Source organism: Arachis duranensis, chromosome 9, assembly GCF_000817695.3.
Source record: "Arachis duranensis cultivar V14167 chromosome 9, aradu.V14167.gnm2.J7QH, whole genome shotgun sequence".
Classification (NCBI taxonomy): Eukaryota; Viridiplantae; Streptophyta; class Magnoliopsida; order Fabales; family Fabaceae; genus Arachis; species Arachis duranensis.
The window spans coordinates 3,917,841-3,937,049 of NC_029780.3; the positions used below are offsets into that span (position 1 = coordinate 3,917,841).

A 19,209-nucleotide genomic window follows, 5' to 3' on the forward strand; every position below is an offset into this window, starting at 1 on the left:
GCAGCAGTAGTTTATGTTAATATGTTATCCAGGGTGATCTGCTGCACTTATACACATGTTTATAAAAGGTATATGGGCATCAAGTGTTTTCTCTTTTCTGTTGTTTTGGGTATATAGAATTTGTTTTGGTTTTTTACCCGTATCTTTCATTCGGGTAGGCCAAGAACTAATTTATCGCTATGACTAATCTATCGCCATGCACAAGACAAAATTTAAATTCTTTTATGTTGAGCCAAGGTGTCATAAATCATTGAAATTTTAAGTTGCTATTTTATCTGCAAGTGGTTTTTTACTTTATTTTTTTTGGGTGACTACCTGTGGTCTTAATTTATGATGAAGCACCTTTCAAAGAAATGTTAAAAAAATTAATAGGTGTGAACACAACTGGAATTTGAGTTTAAAATCATGAAGCACCTTTCTAATAGCTGGTTGCCGTTGATCAGCAAATAAAAATTTTCTTAAGCTTTTTACATTTCTAGTTTGGTCTTTTAACACAATGAAATTTGAGTTTAAAATCTGAGAAAAAGCACACAAAATTACTTACTCTAACCAAGTGAATTAACCTCGGTATTTTAGTTAAGTTTATAAAATTTGAGTGTCAAATCTAAAAAAAAAAAAGACAAAAGTTACTTACTCTCTAAACAAGCGAATTAACCTCGGTTAGCCCATTTTAATTTATAAATTCAGCTTAAGTATATTATCTATACGAAACTATTTCAATAAATCATTGTTCATTTTCCAGACCGATAAAATGATAAATCTTTAGAAGAAACAATTTCATATTATTATGTATGAGAATTAAGATTGATAATATGAAAGTGAAACCTTATGAAATGACGCATAAAAAATTAAAATGGATTTTTAATTGGATTTGACTTGTTCACATATAAATTTTTTTTATGCGGGGTTGAATTGTTGGTTTTGTTGCTTATACATTAACAATAACAATTATTTAGGTATATACGAATACGAATATGCTTATCCCTTATCATGTTATAAATTAATTATTGCACATGTTTCGCTTGGAGTCATATCTTTCCAATCAAACTCCTCCTAAATTTTTAGTGTTCTTTCAGATTTGACTCGTGCACCAATTTAGCCTCTTATATTTTAATTGCACTATTCATATCCTTGAGATTGCGTTCCGGGCTATATAATAGTTCTTCACTGAAATTCCGGTGTGACTCAGCGACGGACTTACTTATGTGGCACAGCCACTGACACCTAAGACCTACGAAACGATGTCGTTTTATGGGTGAAACGTTTTAAAGCCTAAACGTCACCACTTTGATCCCAGGGAATGTAATGATTGCTTGAGTAAAGAGTTTGTCATTCGTTACGTCTTTTTCATACTTTCTCATCTCTCTCAACGCTTGTTTTCCTCCTCCATAACTAGAGACAGTGGCGATAGCCTAGGGCACTGCTGCTTGCTCGCTGCTTTCTTACCGTTGTTGCACTAAACTTGGTAGAAGGTCCGTGCGAATCCATTGAAGCAAAGAGTGAGAAACCGTTTAATCTAGCTTCAAGGTCAGTTAATTTTTTTAAAAAAAATTTTGGATCATTTTTCATTCTTCGGACGGGTGATTGTTTAAGTTACTCTTATATGATGCATTGAAATTTTGTTGGAATCCATATGGTGTTAGGGTTTTTCTTGTTGATATGTTCCGACCGCTGCTGGATGCTCTGTTTCTTTTCAATAGAACAGGGGCAATCTCTAATGGTGCATAATTTGGTTGTTATTTATTATTTTTGTGTTGCATGTGTGTTAAATTTATTTTTTCTTCTGTTATGTTGCAGATGGACGCCGAAGTGTTAGATATAATGTTTCATCATGGGAAAAATTTTGAGAAGGGTAAGGATGGGAGATGGACATATTATCCTCACAATAAGCACTGTTTGGGTGAGCTTGATGTGGACATGTTGGATACATTCTACCTAATAAATTACTTCAAAGAGTTAGGCTATGAGAAAATGAAGGAAGTTTGGTGGTAGGTGCTAGGAATGAGCCTGGAAGTGGGTTTGAGACATTTAAACTCTGATAACGAGTTGAGGGAGATGTGTTCTCAGAGTGGAAAGAACAATGGTGTAGTTGATGTCTACATTAAACATAGTATTTCAGAACCCTAGATACTACAAGGGCAGGATGTTATTGTGCACATTGATGACCAGGTGAGGGATCTTGGAGAGCAAGCAAAGTCGAATGCTAGGAATGTGATAAACCCCCTTCCGAAAACTACTACCGAGAGGGAACCTCCAATGAGTTTGAGCATAGTAACATATAAGCCCCAAGATAAAGACGCAGTACCAAAGGAGATCAATATGAATTCGAAAATGGAGTCCAAGCCTAAGCCTAAGTCTAAGCCTAAGTCCAAGACAGTTCCCAAACCCAAACCCATACTCACACAAAACAAAGTCACTAGTTCTAGGAGATATTGTCAGAGGTCTTCCACCCCCAAGGCTACAAGGAAAGGTTTTTCCAAAGCAAAGGGAGATGGAGGTGACCATGTTATTCTATCCTCTGACTCAGATTCTCATGATAGCTATGAGAGTGCTGAGGACGAGGCATATAAGCCACAAGATCCGGAAGATAGTTCAGGTGAATCGGGCATTGGAGACAACATTCCTTTGTCCGAGAAGAAAGTTAGAAAACCCAGTGCAAGAAAGAAGGTCTAGCCAGAGAGTAGAAAGGAAAAAGGGAAGTCCAAGGTTTGCATTGATGATGATGCATTTGTGCAGGACGTTTCTGATAAAGATGTGGACATAGGATTCATTAGGGGGGGCAGGGCTGATAATTATGACGCTTTTGATCCGGGTTCAGAATTGGATGGTACCCATTCATGGCACTCTTTGGAGATGAAAACCCACCAAATTCAAAGGATGAGCTGGGTGGAAAAGAAAGTTCGGATGATGTATTTCCGATGTTTAGGCACGGTGCTAGGTTTGGGGAATTGCATTTGGAAGTAGGCATGAAATTCAACACTAAGTGGGAGTTCAAATAGGCAGTGAGGGAGTTTACTATAAAAGAAGGGAGATGGATGAAGTTCAGGAAGAACGACAGCAAAAGGGTAAGGGCAGTATGTAAGGTGAAGGATTGCAAATGGGTCGTATACGTCTCGAGGGACCACGGAGACAGTTGCTGGCAAGTGAAGACATTCTTGAATGATCAGACCTGTCCAAGAGAGGATAGGAACAGGGCAGCAAATAAAAACTGGGTAGTAGGTAAGTTGATGAAAAAGCTAAGGAAATATCCCGATTTCAGGAACTGTGAGGCTACAACTTTTTTCAAGACGAAATACGATTTGTCGCTCAATAGGAATTCAATATCACAGGCATTGTGTGATGCTAGGAATGTAGTTTATGGGGATACAAAGGAGCAATATGCCATGTTGAGGGACTATGGTGAAACTCTGTTGAAGACCAACCCGGGATTGACAGTTCAGATTTGCACAAAACCACAACCTAGTGATGACGTCATCTTTGAGAGGATGTACATCTGTTTGAGTGAGTGCAAATCTAGTTTCAGGGCTGGTTTTTGTCCATTAATTGGACTTAATGGGGCCTTTTTGAAAACTGTATTCGGGGGAAAAATCCTATCTACTGTTGGACAAGATGCTAATCACCATATATATGTTATTGCGTGGACAATTGTAGAAGTGGAGAACTTTGAGAAATGGAGGTGGTTTCTAGAGTTGCTACATGAAGACCATGGAGACTATAAGACTCATGGGTGGAACTTCATCTCTGATATGTAAAAGGTACTCATCTAGCATCACCTTTATGATCTCATATTAAACTGAATGGAGTAAACTGTGTTCAATTGGTTTACACCTTAGTAGTACATAAAGTGTAGACAAATTCTGTGATTGATGATTGTAAACTATGTTCTTGTTTGATTAATTACTATATTTGTTATACTTGCTTACTGGTTTAACTTAGATAGAGTCTGAATGGTTCAATTTAGGGACTGTTATGGTGAACGAGAACGATAGTTAAGGACTATATTATGGTGAACGACTAAACAAGTTAGGGATTGTTATGGTGAATGATGATTAAAGTTGGGGGCTATTATGGTGAACGAGTGATAGAGTAAGGATTTACCATGAAAAGTTGTTATTGCTGTTGTATGTGTTTCTGTAACATGATATTTGCTGCCTTTAGGAATTACTGTCTGCCATGACAGTGGTGATACCTGATGTGGGTCAACGTTTCTGTGTGTGCCATTTGTGGCGAAATTTTAACAAGCAGTAGAAGGACTTGGAGCTAAGGGGACTATTATGGGAGTGCGCACAAGAAACTACATTTAAAGAGTTTAAGGTATGTAAGGACAGTGGTCTCTTTTTACTTTAAGTTAGTCAATATTTGTTGTATGCACAATGTTCATCTCTCTCAATTCTTGTGATTCAGGAATACATGGATAGGATCAAGAGGATGAACGAGGATGCATGGGCGTATCCAAGTGGTCTAGAGAGGCATGGATGAGGTCACAGTTCAGACACAACCCCAAACTAGACTCAATTTGCAACAACGCTTGTGAGGTATGCAATTCAAAAATCAAGGAAGTAAGGGGAAAGCTAATAGTTACCCTTCTAGAAGAGGTGAGGATGTTCGTCATGAGGACTATGGCTAAGAACAAGGTCAAGTTGGACAGTCACTTGGGGTTGTTACCACCGGTAATCAAAAGTAGGCTAGAAAAGGTTAGGAAGGAGTTCAGAAATTGGCATGCTATATGGGCTGGAGATACTAGCTGCAAGAAGTTTGAGGTTCATGGGCGTCCTACCAACCATGCGGTTGACTTGGAAAAAGATTATGTACCTGCCAGTTTTGGATGTTGACAGGTTCTATTTCCCAACCAATTTTTTTCTTCAACAATTAATGTTGTCTTATAAATGATTGTTTGTAATTTGAGCTGCCTGTAAATGATTATTTGTAGGGATTCCATACATTCATGCTTGTGTTGCACTGGCTCGAGTGAACAAGCACCCTAAAGAATTTTGCCACAAATTGATAACTATGAAGTCTTATAAAGAAACATACAAGTATCACATTAATCCTCTACCTGGCCAAGCCTTCTGGGAACAAAGTCAGTATAACAGGCCATTGGCACCACCAATCAAGAGGAAGTCAGGCAACCTTCAAACAAAGAGGAGGAAGGACTCTGACGAAGGCACAAGTTCTAGCAAGAAAGCTAAGCCAAGTGCAACCATGAAAAAACAAGTTCGACAATTCACCTGCAAGTATTGTTTGCAAAAGGGTCATACCAAGAGAGGGTGTGAAAAGAAGAAGGCATTTGATGTTGCTGCTGCTACAAAGGCTGTGGAGGCTGCTAAAGATCCTAACAATGCTACTCCCCATGCCACTGCAACTGCTACTTCATCCACACCTACTGCCAATGCTACTGCCCAGGCCACTGCAACTGCCACTATTACAGGTACAGCTACTGCTACTGCTACTGCTATAAACAATATTCCGGTTGCAACAAATGATGCTCCAATTGGTCAAGTTTCAGAGATTGAACTATCACAACCAAGTTGTTCTGTACCAGAAGATTCTTAAAAGGTTTAACATTAATTCTTTAATATACATTTTTATTAATTCTTCACTATTAACTCTGAAAAGGGTTTAGTGGCTATTGAGTTTGGGTTTTCATTTGTTGTTCGTGTATTGTGTAGTTCACTAAACTAAATGCTGAACTAGCCACAAAACCTACAAAATTACCTACTAGAAGATCACCATCGCCAACCCCCACTACAGCACTAGATCCAATGAAGAATGCAAGTTCAACCACAATCTCACGATTCACAAATTTTCTAAAGTTTATATCGACTCCTGGATTTAAGCACCCACGAAAGAAGTGAAACTTAATACCAAGACATTACTTATGCGAATTGTTCATCTTTTGTAAAAAAAAATTTGTGATTGTGCTCACTCTAAATTATAATTCATTCTGTTAATTTTAGTCAAGTATGTCATATTACTTGCTATGGCCAAATACTTATGGCTTCAATGTGTAAAAACTATGAATGCTTTGTCATATTTTGATTTAGATTAAGTAATACTATAGATGGTTTGAATCAGCCTTTCTATTAATTATTAACATGTACTGTTTGTTCATCTAACAGGATATTATATTATAGAAAACTAACATCAATACAGAACCTTGTGATGTTACCCCAAAAAACTTTCATTCATTAAATTAGGTACTCTGTTACATTGCCATGTTCTCAACTCTTTAAGAGCACCATTCCTACAAAAACTACAACTACCAACAACCCAAACCCAAGAACTTGAGTCATGAATTTCAGATTTCTAATGTCTGCTTCCATCTTGTCCACCCGCCATGCAAAGTTCATTTTCCTTTCACCATCATCATCTCCTGGAACAGCTTTTTCAAGCAGCTCCTCTTGCACACAATCATCCCCGACGAATAAGCCACACCATTCTTTCCCACTTGTCTGCAAACAACCCTCCTCAAATTAATGTCACAAAAAAAAAGCATTAGATTACAAATCAGTTACCTTCGCTCACATTATAGTTGGGGCAACTAAAGAAGGGCTTGTTAGGATGTGTCTCCGTCGCTAACCACCTAAGCACAGGGCGACAACCACAGCCACACCAGTCTGGAACCCGCCCATGTGTGTGTGTGTGTGTGTGTGTGTGTGTGTGTGCGCGCGTGTGTGTGAGAGAGAGAGAGAGAGAGAGAGAGAGAGAGAGAGGGAGAGGAGAGGAGAACGGGTAGAGAAAGATCCTAACATCTGAGATGAAACAAGATATTTGTCACAAAAATTTACTCTGGTTGGGGTAACGTGTGTACAAAAAAACAGCTCTATAAAAATTACAACCTTGGGGAATAAGCTGATAAAAACAAGTGTCAGACTAGCCCCTGGACATTTTTTGCATGAAAGACAGAGATGCCAATGAAGAGCTTACACTATCTACAGTAGAGCGCTCCAACTGCTGCAGGTACTTTGGATTTACATGTATGCCATGACTTGGACTAGGAGATTCAGATGCTCTGAGGGGATTCATGTTGGACGATTGACTATTATTAACTACTTGAGAAAGTTGCAACTCAGCTTCAATCTTGCGTAGGGCAGACGGTGGAAAGACTTCTGACCAGGTGCCAAAGAGATGGCGCATAGCAGGGTGCAAATGAGGCTGAACCTGCCTGTATGCCTCACAGAAAACCTGGAGACAGAACAGAACGAGAAGTTTCAGTGAACAGAACAAAATGATACAAAGTAAAACAATAATGTGAATCTAATTGACCTACTTCGGGCAGGCGTAATGCAAAGTATGTAACATATTCCTGTCCAAAGTTCTTCACTATACTGTCCAAGAGATAGAGTGAAGGAAGCTTTTGCTCTGCAGGCACCTGCACAAAGGAGATTCAACAAGTGGCATAACAAGGCGTATAATTCAACAGAGGTTCTAAAAATCAACCCCAAACTAACTCTCTACCACTTAGTCACAAATTACATAGCTGTAGTCCATCATTAACAATATAGAATTTAGGTATATCATTTCTTCTGATCTGTTGTATTTGTGAAAAGAAATCTGAGAAAGTGTTCCTAAGCCTATATATAATCAAATACCCGATAATGGACCTTTCTTTGGCAAGTTATAGCAAGACTTCAATTCAGCAAAAGTAAAGTAACAACTTCCTTTAGATACGAAGCCAGATTCAATTTGCACGCCCCCTTAAAGAGTTTCCTGAAAGGAATTAAAGTACTCAAACGTGTTTGCATACTTTCACCTAATCTTCCCTTTTCTAATCAGTTAGATTGCACTAATTCCTGTTCTTTGAATGACCATTAGCAACTAATTGTGTTAGTTGAATGATGATAATACACATAATATAGTACGAGTTGAGGATAACCCATTTGTTCACTCTATGTCTGGGCGACACTGCTTTTCAGATAAGATTAGACCTAAAAGCAGAAATAGCAGAGTTACTAAAGTCCCCTCTCACACACACACACACACACCTTTCATTGTTAGAAACAAAAAGTCAAAAACAACAAAATAAAATAAAATCCGAAAGACTTTGAACCCAACTTCTGTCATTCAAGTTACGAAAACTGAAACTTTCACCCAAATATAACAGTGGCAGTATCTTCGATCCTAGCTCCAAAATGGGATTCTTACAAAATTCCGAGAACAAAAAGAAAAAGAGAGGAACTTTTCCGCGGAAACCGAGACAGACCTTGAGAATCCGAGCGCAGATAGCGTCGGCGATGCCCCTGGCATGCTCCCTCTGGTGCACAGCGATGAAGGTGAGATCGTTGATAATGAGCTTCTGATTGGACGTGAGCTCCGACAGCAGCATCTCGTACAGCTGAACGATTTCTTCCGTAGACGGAGGGGGCACGTGACCGGCAGTGGCCCTGAGCTCGTCGTCGCGCAGCTTGAGCATAGCCTCGAACCTGCAACCGAGAGTGGAAGGGGGAGGCATCTGTGCGATCTCATTGCTCATGGGTTTCGCGTTGGCCGAAGTAGTAGTAGACGAAGAAGAAGACAGATGTTGCTGAAACGCGAAGGGTCTAGGGTTTTCAGCGGACACCATCAGATTTTCAGAGTACATAAGAATATGCAGAAGAGATGAAGTGAACTAGGGTTAAGGTTAGGGTTTTTGATCAGTGGGTGGAACTGAAGTGCGTCACCGTTATTTATCAGCGGCAAAGTGGGCTGTTCCGTCCAACTCGCCCCTTCTGTCTAGGTCCTTCCTGCCAATTAAGATGGGTTAAAATGTTAGTTTGTTCCGCTTTATTATGGTGGATTCACGGATCGTCGCACTAATTTATTTGGCTTTCTTTATTTAAAAAATAAAATTTATTAAAATTAACTAAAAAATAATAATTAAAAAATTAAATACAATAAAAAATAATCAAATTATAATATAATTTTTTATTATTTTTTTAATATTTAATTCTAATAAAATTAATTAAAATAATATTTGTCAATAGAATCATCTTTATTTTAAAAAATAAGTCACATAATTTGAACAAATATATGAAATTGTGAAATAAAATTAATAACTAAAAGAAGAATAAAAACAAAAAAATGTTTCAAAATTCTATAATTATTAATTTTATAATAATAATCACTCTTTTATTTAATAAAAAAATAATAATAATAAAAATATTTGGCCCGACGGACTGACCCGCCTTGCCCCACCAAAATCTGCCAATTTGGCGGTGCAGGTTTGGCGAATTTTTTCTAATCTAGCGAGCTCCAAATCCTAGTCCGACCCGTCTTTTTTTAGCGAGTCGACCCGACGGGTTCAACCCGTTTTGCCACCCCTACCGTTATTGACTTCCACCAGTTTTTTAAGTTGCAATATAATAGTAAATATATAAATTATTTATATTATAGTGAGATAATTATATTAGTCTTTTATTTATATTTATTATATTTTTATTTATTTATTTCACAACACATTATCAGCACGAGACTCTCATCAAATTTTAGGAAGATTCAGATAATAAATTTTTATTATGTCAAAATTCTCTCATCTTGAATTTAATACTCTTGATATATCTGGAAATAACTATTTATCATGGATACTAGATGCTGAAATCCATCTTAATTCAATGGATCTTGGAGATACCGTCTACAGGATTTTAAATCCATAAATGAATATAATTCAGCAATGTTTCGAATCACCTCACGAATGAAATTATGTGGGAAAAAGATAACTGATAATGATATGTTAAAGAAAACTTTTTCAACCTCCTGTAGCAGCAATAGTAGTATCGAGAAAAATTATTTAAAAAATATTCTGAGTTAATTTCTTGTCTTCTTGTTGTTGAACGCAACAATGAGTTGCTTTTAAAAAATCATGAAGCGCATCCAGCTGCCGCTCCATTTTCCGAAGCAAATGCGGCAAATCATAACCCCAGAAGAGGTAAATGGCAAGGTTTTGGCAACAAAAAAAAATTATAAAAAAAATTATGTTCATAAGAAAGAATATCACCAGAGTGGGATAAAGAAAGAAACAATGGACAAAATAAATTAATAGATGATAAATGTTTCCGTTGTGGTGGAAAGGGCCATTGGTCACGTAACTGTTGTACCCCACGGCACCTAGTCGATCTTTATCAAGCATCTTTGAAAAATGACGACAAAAGAAAGGAGACGAATTTTGTTTCAAACGATGCTGAAAATTACACCACTCATTATGAAGTATCTGATTTCTTTGAGAATGCTGAAGGAAATATTGGTCATTTAATTAATGATGGAATAGTTTTATATGTGGGTTTGTTAAGTACTCATGTAAATAAATAATATAAAAATCTTTTTTTAAAGTTATTTTCTATACATCTGAATTTCAAGTACGATGTATATAAATAATGTTTAATAAAATATTTATGAATTTCAAAATTACTGAATGTGCCAAGATAATAATAATAAAATTTTTAGTATATATTATACTTCTTAGAAAAATATTTTCAATCAAGAAAATAATTTTACCGTGTAAATATTTCTACTCATTTTATTATTATTTGTCATTGAAGAAAATGGCAAGGACATATAGTGAAGATGTTTGCCTTGCAGATAGTGCAAGTTCACACACCATTCTCAAAAGTAATATATATTTTACTCATCTTGGGACAAAAGAAGAATATGTTAATACTATTATTGACTCAGGTAATGTGATAGAAGACTCTGGAAGAGCTATAATTTTGTTTCTTGGAGAAACAAAATTCATAATAAATAATGCACTATTGTCTACTAAGTCTCTAAGGAACTTATTGAGTTTTAAAGATATTCGACGAAATGAATATTATATTGAAATAATGAATGAGGAAAATCATGAATACTTGTATATCACAACTCATGATTCAAATAAAAATGTTATATTAGAAAAGTTATCCTCACTTTCATCTGGGTTATATTATACTAAAATTAGTGCAATTGAATCACATGTCATTCTAAATCCGAAGTTTACCAGCCCAAATGAATTCATAACTTGGTATGATCGATTGGGTCATCCGAGAACAACCATGATGAGGAGAATTATTGAAAAGAATAAATTACCATTTGTACCCATAAAAGATACAGACGCTGACAAATGTATCAATATAAGAATAAAACGACAATTGTAACCACGGAAGATAGCCTCTGTGTGCCAAGAGTTCCCAGACATTGGTTACGTAATTGGTCCGTTAGGGTACTCTTGGCACACAGAAACGGTCTTCTGTGGTTACAATTGTCATTTTATTCTTATATAGGTACATTTGTCAGCGTCTGTATCTTTCATGGGTACAAATAATAATTTATTCTTATTGAAAACTCCCATCGACATTCACTAAAGAATAAGAAGATTCTTAAATCTAGTGAATTTTGTTGTGCTGCATGTTCTCAAGGAAAGCTAATTTTAAGGCCATCACCAGTAAAGATTGGATTTGAGTCTCCAAAATTCCTAGAAAGGATTCAAGGCAATATATGTAGATCTATTCATCCATCATGTGGATCTTTTAGATATTTTATAGTTCTAATAAGCGCATCTTCGAGATGGTCACATGTGTGCTTATTGGCTTCTCGCAACCTGGCATTTGCGAGATTATTTGCTCAAATTATTCGATTAAAAGTATAGTTTTCATAAAATCTAGTAAAAGCAATTTGTCTTGATCATGCTGGTGAATTTACTTCTCAAGCCTTTGATGCTTATTATATGGCTAACAGAATAACCATTGAACATCAAGTAGCTCATGTTCACACACAAAATGGGTTAGCAGAATCACTTATTAAGTGCCTCCAATTAATTGCTAGACCGTTACTTATGAGAACAAATCTCTCAACCTCGGTTTGGGGGCATGCTATTTTACATGCCGCAGCACTTATTCATTTGAAACCAACAAGTTACCATCAGTTCTCTCTTATGCAATAAGCTTTTGACCAGATGCCAAATGTTTCTCATTTAAGAATATTCGGGTGTGCGATATATGTTCCCATTGTACTATCTTCTTGCACAAAAATGGGACTCCAAAAAAAATTAGGAATATATATTGGATATGATTCTCTCTTTATAGTGAGGTATTTCTAAAGCCCGATTTGCGGACTGTCATTTTGATGAATCAAAATTTTCAACATTAGAGGGAGAGAATAAGCTTCCTGAAAAGGGACTTAATTGGAATGCATCATCGTTAGTGCATTTAGATCCTCCATCAGAACAATGTGAACTAGAAGTTCAAAAGATTATACGTTTGTAAAGAATAACAAATGAATTGCTTGATGCATTTTCTAATACGAAAAGAATAACTAAATCTTATATACCAGCCGAAAATGCTCCAATTCAAATTGATGTCTCAGTCGAATAAATAGCCACTGAAACAAATTCACGCCAAAAGTGTGGTAGGCCTGTTGGTTCCAAAGACAAAAATCTCGAAAAAGAAGAGGTAAATACTATTCCTGTTGAAAAAGATAAATACATATTAAAGATACCTGCAGTTGTCCAAAATTCTAATATAGTTTTAACGCCAGAAGACGTTCAGGTACCAGAAAATTGTGAAAATAATGAGATCTCGATAAATTATGTCTTTACAAGAGAGAAATGAGACCGAAATAAAACAATTGTCAATGAAAAATTTGCATATAATGTGGCATTAAATATCATGTATGAAAGTAAGGATCTTGAGCTAAGAACAGTCGAAGAATGTTGACAAAGAAATGATTGGCCAAAATGGGAAGAAGCTATGAAGGCTGAGTTAGACTCACTTGTAAAATGTGAAGTCTTTGGACCTGTAGTCCATACACCGGAAGATGTAAAATCTATTAGATATAGATGGGTATTTGTGAGAAAACAAAATGAGAAAAATGAAGTTGTACGCTACAAAGCTCAACTTGTGGTACAAGGTTTTTCACAAAGGCTCGATATAGATTATAAAGAAACATGTTCCCATGTAGTGGATGCAATAACATTGCATTATTTGGTCAGTTTATCCGCATACCACAAATTACATATGCATTTAATGGATGTGGTAACAGCCTACTTATACGGCTCATTAGATTGTGATATCTATATGAAAGTCAAAGAAGGATTAAAGATATCTAAATTGTCCAATGAATATTCACATGGATTATACTCAGTCAAATCGCAAAGATCTTTATATGGTCTAAAGCAATCTGGACGAATGTAGTATAATCGTCTTACTGAGTATCTGACCAAAAACGGAATTAAGAATGATGATATCTGCCCATGAGTTTTTATAAAGAAATCTGCATCTGGATTCATTATAATTGCTGTCTACATTGATGATTTAAATATCATTGGAACCCCTAATGAAGAGATTCCAACAATTATAAAAGTTTTAAAAGAAGAGTTTGAGATAAAAGATCTTGAAAAGACTAAATTTTGTCTCGGCTTGCAGATCGAACATACAAAAAATGGGATCTTTGTTCATCAAACAACACACAGAGAAAAGATCTTGAAAAGATTTTATATGGATAAGTCACATCCAATAAGTATCTCAATGATCGTAAGGTCTTTGGATGTGGAAAATGATCAATTCCCCTAAAGAAGAAAATGAAGATATCCTTGGTCCTGAAGTACCATATCTTAGTACCATTGGAGCGCTAATGTATCTTGCTAATAATATACGACCTGACATATCATTTGCGATAAATTTCTAGCAAGGTATAGTTTCTCTCTAACCAGAAGACATTGGAATGGAATCAAACAAATCTTTCGATATCTTCATGGAACGGTTGATATGGGATTGTTTTATCCATATGGATCCAAGTCACAAATAGTTGGCTATGCAGATGCAGGATACTTTAATGATCCACAAAAAGGGAGATCTCAAACAGGATACCTGTTCATATATGGTGATACAGCTATATCATGGAGGTCCACAAAATAGATGATTGCTGCAACTAGGGCTGGAAGTGAGCCGAGATGAGTCGAGCTAGACAAGCTTAAGCTCGGCTCATGAAAATTAAGCTTGGCTCATGGCTCAACTAATTAACAATCAAGCCTATTTCATAAGCTCAAACTCGGCTCAACGAAAGTCATGAGCTGTCTTAAATAGTAGGAACATAATCTATAATTCTATATCAATAAATTATAGCTTATATATATTAAAAAATATTAAAAAATAAATTTTATATATTGTTTATCTATCAATTATAAATTTTTTATTTATGTCCTACATCAAAATTATATGTAAAAAATAAATATAAAATTTTAAATAAATAAGATCATATATATATATATATACTCGAATCAGCTCACAAGCTAATGAGAAGCTCGGCTCACCAGCTCACGAGTTCAGCTTATCGAGCTATTAATGAGTTAAACTCGAGCTGGCTCATGAGTTGGCTTGACTCACTTCCAGCCCTAGCTGCAACATCCTCTAATTATGCCGAAATACTAGCGATACATGAAGCAAGCCGTGAGTATTTTTGGCTCAAGAGTTTGATCCAATATATTTTATCATCTTGTGGACTGATTGATCATAAGATAGTTCCAACTGTTCTATTTGAAGATAATACAACATGCATTGCTCAACTTAAGGGTGGATGCATCAAATGTGATAGAACAAAGTATATTTCTCCCAAATTCTTCTTCACTCATGACCTCCAAAATCAATGAACAATTGATGTACAATAGATCCACTGAAGCAATAATCTGGCAGATTTGTTCACAAAGTCACTCCCAAAATCCTCCTTTGAAAGATTGGTACATCAGATTGGGATGGGCCGATTTCGAGATATTAAATAATATTGACAAGAGGAGGAGACTGTACTCTTTTTCTCTTGATCAGATTTTTTTTCCATTGGGTTTTTCTTGACAAGGTTTTTAATGAGGCTGTTCCCATCACAAAGGATTTTGTACTCTTTTTCCTTCACTAAACTTTTTTCCACTAAATTTTTCTTTAGTAAGATTTTAATGAGGTATAATTCTAAATAGATATCCATGGGAGAGTATTGTGATGTGATGGATGCCCATTTAATAGCCTGAGACTTTTTCAAGGAATGGGCGGTTCAATCTTTCCAAAGGTGGAAGGCTCAGGTTTTCAAGAGAAATTATATTTAATGAAGTTTGAAAGTAATGACCATGTACGTGTATAAATAGAGAACTTAATTCTGATACAAGAACACACAACAATATATAAAACAAAATATTTCTCTATCTCTTTCTCTCTTACACTGTAATAACATATAAAATTCTCTTTCTTACTATTTTTCAGTGAGTTTTTTTAAGTTGCAATATAATAGTAAATATATAAATTACTTATATTATAGTGAGATAATTATATTAGTAAATATCAACTCTCCAATCTTCTATTTATACTTATTATATCGTTATATCTCCTTTATTTATTTATTTATTTCACAACACAACTCAATTATTTTAATCATTGTCTCAAAAGACAAGTTAGGTTTTAAATATACTATCAAAAAAAGTTAGGTTTTAAATAAAAAACAAAGGATAGAATTTTTTTTCTAAATATTTGAGATAAATATAAATATTAATATTAATATTAATATTATTTTTATAATTTTTTTGTTTTCGTGTATTCTGTACCAGAAGTCTCTGGTACGGATTGTGAGATGGATCGGGGACTTGCGAGTTGAGGCGGTCGCCGGATTATTTGACTGGAGCAATGGGGTGAGTACCTACAAAGACACTCTGACACTCAAGTCATAATGGATCTAAGAGGTGTGAGGAATGAGTGAGTATCTGAGGGGGCCTCTGACACCCTTTTATATAACTGGTGGTAGTTATCTCATCTTTTCTAATCTGACTATTAACTAAGATAAGAGAGGTATTTGAATTCGAATGTTTGGTTAGAGATTGTAGGACCGTTTTGGGCCGTTAAAAGGAGACAAACCCTTGATAACCGAGTCGGAGGCCGTTCCGGTGTGGGACCCAAGAATCGGGTCTGTAATAGTTGCCCCCAGAGTGAGAGAGTGAGCGTGCTCAGTCTCATCGCTGGAGGAACCTTTTCCTCGCCGTTGTCGCTTAGCAAGGAGCTTGTTTTTTGGTTTTCTATTATGGGGATGTCGTGAGGTACTTGGAAAGGGTGTGATGTCATTCTGCGCCGAATGGCGGGATGTTAGTGAGTTTGGCTTTCCGTGAGTTGGAAGACCGTCAGCTTATGCTTGTTTTGTCTGGCCTTTTTGGGCCGTTATTGTGAACTTATTTTAATACTTTGCTTATTTAGCATATTTGGATATCCGTTTTGTTGGCCTCGGAGGTGATCAGTTTCTGGGGGTAGCCATTTAACTTATTTGGATATCTGTTTTGTTGGTTTCGCAAGTGATAGATTCTCGAGTCACCGTTTTTCGTTTTGTTACTTGGATATCCGTTTTGTTGGCCTCGCGGTGATCGATCCCCTACTCGCTGTTTACTTATTTGGATATCCTTTTTGTTGTTCTCGGGGTGATTGATCTCCGGGCCACCATTTACTTATTTGGATATCAGTTTTATTATTTGGATATCTGTTTTGTTGGCCTCGGGGTGATTGATCCCTGAGCCGCCATTTTTATTATGTGGATATCTGTTTTGTTATTTAGATATCCGTTCTGTTAGTCTCGGGGTGATCGATCCCCGGGCCGCCGTTTTTTGTTATTTGGATATCCATTTTGTTATTTGGAAATTCGTTTGGTTTGCCTCGAAGTGATCGATTTCAGGGAAACCATTTTTTATTATTTGGATATCCGTTTTGTTGGCCTCGGGGTGATCGATCCCGGGTAGCCGTTTACTTATTTGGATATCCATTGAGTTATTTGAATTTATGTTTTGTTGGTCTCGAGGTGATCGATCCCCGAGTAGCTATTTACTTAGTTGGATATCCGTTTTATTATTTGGATATCTGTTGTGCTTGAGAAAACCCAGAGATCTGAATACATTATATCGATCTAGCTACAATAACTTCTCTCTACCCCTTTCATTCTTTTTTCATCATCTGCTGCACCTAATTTTGAATCATGGCTTCAAAACTTGAAGGTGGAGCTTATCTCTCTTCTGTTGTTGATGCTATTTGAAAGAAGATGTCTTTAATACTTAAAGATGACTCTATCCTCGAAGGTGACTACTCTGCTCGGATGTTGCTTGAAAAATTGGATGATTATCTGTGTGATGTTGAACCTGTGCTTGATGATGCTGAGCTGAAGCAGTTCGGTAACAATAGAGTGAAGAAGTGGTTTGTTGATCTCCATGATGCGCTCTATATGGCTGATGACTTGCTCGATGAACTCGCCACTAAAGCTGCCACTGCCACTCCAAGGGATCTAGGTAACTCTTCTCCCTGGTCTCACTATATTGATTCATGTATTGAAGATAGTGGTGTCAATGTCATGAAAAAATAGTTGGCACACTAGAGTCCGTTGTAGGACAAAAAGGTAAACTTGGTCTGAAAGAGAGTGCCAAGTTGGACACATCATGGAAAATCCCTTCAACATCTCTTGTTGTAAGTTCTGACGTATTTGGTCGGGACCAAGACAAGGAGAACATAATCAATTTGTTGTTAGATGATACCTGCAATACTGAATCACTTGCGACTGTGATTCATATTGTGGGTATGGGCAGGATAGAAAAAACTACTTTGACTCAATTGGTTTACAATGATGTCAAAGTCCTCGGAAAATTTGATACTAAAGCATGGGCGTATGTTGCTGAAAATCCAGACCCTCTTCATATTACAAGGACAATAATAGGGAGAATAGATTCTTCTCCCTGTATCCTGGATAATTTTGAATTTTTGATTTACTTCAAACTAATCTGAAGAAAAATTGACAGAAAAGACCTTCTTAGTTGTTTTAGATGATGTCTGGCATGATCAACAAGACATGTGGGAGAAATTTCTAGAACCTTTTCGGTTTGAGAATAATAGAGGTAAGATTGTCCGAACAACCCATAGTGAAAATGTGGTTTCTGTATTTGCTGCTAATAATCTACATTATCGACTAAGTTTGTTGTTGGAAGATTGTTGGTTAGTGTTTTTGAAGCATTCATCTATTTCTACAGATTCTAAACAATATACAACTTTAGAACCAGTTGATAGAAAATTTGTTAAAAAGTGTAAGGGATTACCTTTGGCTATGAAGACACTTGGAGGCTTATTGCACAATAAGTATCATGAAGGGGATTGGGAACTTGAATGTAAAATTTGGAAATTTTCTTACGATGATTATAAGATTGTTTCTTGATTAAAAGTCAATTATCATTATCTCCTTTCATATTTAAAGTGTTGTTTTGTTTATTGTTCTTTATATCTTAAGAATTATGAATTTGACAAAGACGAATTAATCTTGTTATGAATTGCTGGAGATCTTTTATGACCAAAGGAAAACAACATATTAAAAAATATTGATCGTGCATATTTTGATGAATTAGTTTCAAGGTCATTTTTTTAACCTTCTATTACTGAGAGAGGATTATTTGTAAGCATGATCTCATGCATGATCTAACAATGTTCTTTGTTGGAAAATTTTGAGAATATACACGGGTAAATAGCAAAATTCGTCATTTGTCCTTTTCTTCAGAATCTAGGGATATCATCACGTCATTTGGAGAGGCCCGTAAGAGAGCAGCACACTTGAGAACAACTTTAGATTTTTCTTCGTATGGATATCGTCAATCAATTAATGTTAAAAGCATTCCTTGGCTCTTACAACAACAATCGAGAGTTTTGTCATTTCCTATAAAATCATTGCCTGAAATAGCAGCACTGAACCACTCGTCATCTTTATCACCTCAAACAAATAGGATATATAACACTTTCTGTTAAAGGGAACTTTCTGTGATTTTTGTTTTCTGGTGTAACAAACTCGGCACAGGATTCGGTGGTTCAGGAACCTTTGGATCACTTAGTGGTCCAAGTAGAAAACATGTTTTTAGAGTTTTTTTATCAATTGCTACGTAGTCCTTGAACTAATTTTAATTACAAATCAACTCCATATATTTTATTTAATTATAAAAAATAATTTTTTATTTTATAAATTATTATTTTATCAATTATCAATTATATTTATTAACAATCAAATACAAAAATAACAACCAATTATATCCTCCATTCATCTTAATAATTTCAATTGATTAAAAAATTAACTTTGATCTCGTTACGTTCGTCCATGGCTTCCAAATCGTGTTTCCTTGAAATTCAATCGATTGGTTTTTCAAAACAATCGATTGAATGATAACTCAATCGATTGGTTTACACTATATCACAAAACAATCGATTGAAAGTTGTAAGGTAGAAT

At 35.9% G+C, this 19,209-nt stretch overlaps 3 protein-coding genes and 1 pseudogene across 3 annotated transcripts in view; 3 read left to right on the forward strand and 1 right to left on the reverse strand.

The window, feature by feature from the left end:
- The first annotated feature begins 3,035 nt into the window (after positions 1–3,035).
- Positions 3,036–3,752, forward strand: LOC127741493 (uncharacterized). Its single transcript, XM_052254132.1, has one exon. It carries the CDS (start codon positions 3,036–3,038, stop codon positions 3,750–3,752), a length of 717 nt encoding a protein of 238 aa, XP_052110092.1.
- Positions 3,753–6,163: 2,411 nt separating this feature from the next.
- Positions 6,164–8,733, reverse strand: LOC107464221 (polyadenylation and cleavage factor homolog 4). The gene is made up of 4 exons (XM_016083153.3): positions 8,204–8,733; positions 7,271–7,372; positions 6,928–7,185; positions 6,164–6,452 (listed from the first exon to the last, which is right to left on the reverse strand). The coding sequence occupies exons 1-4, from the start codon at positions 8,579–8,581 to the stop codon at positions 6,222–6,224; spliced, it is 969 nt and encodes a 322-aa protein (XP_015938639.1). The 5' UTR covers positions 8,582–8,733; the 3' UTR covers positions 6,164–6,221.
- An 8,157-nt stretch (positions 8,734–16,890) lies between these two features.
- LOC127741647 (putative disease resistance protein At3g14460) overlaps positions 16,891–19,209 on the forward strand; it is a 27,985-nt gene continuing 25,666 nt past the window's right edge. The window contains exon 1 of the mRNA XM_052254616.1: positions 16,891–16,922. The gene's annotated coding sequence lies outside the window, so the exon portion shown is untranslated. The remainder of the gene's footprint in view (positions 16,923–19,209) is intronic.
- Positions 16,999–18,156, forward strand: LOC110275169 (putative disease resistance RPP13-like protein 1; annotated as a pseudogene).

Bases quoted from the DNA above. Each gene is read 5' to 3' on its own strand.
- LOC127741493 (XM_052254132.1), top strand. From the start codon at position 3,036: ATGAAGTTCAGGAAGAACGACAGCAAAAGGGTAAGGGCAGTATGTAAG.
- LOC107464221 (XM_016083153.3), bottom strand. From the start codon at position 8,581: ATGTACTCTGAAAATCTGATGGTGTCCGCTGAAAACCCTAGACCCTTC. The intron at 7,186-7,270 runs GTAGGTCAATTA...TTCTGTCTCCAG, and splicing joins TTGCATTACGCCTGCCCGAA to GTTTTCTGTGAGGCATACAG. The intron at 6,453-6,927 runs GTAAGCTCTTCA...GGTTGTTTGCAG, and splicing joins AGCGCTCTACTGTAGATAGT to ACAAGTGGGAAAGAATGGTG.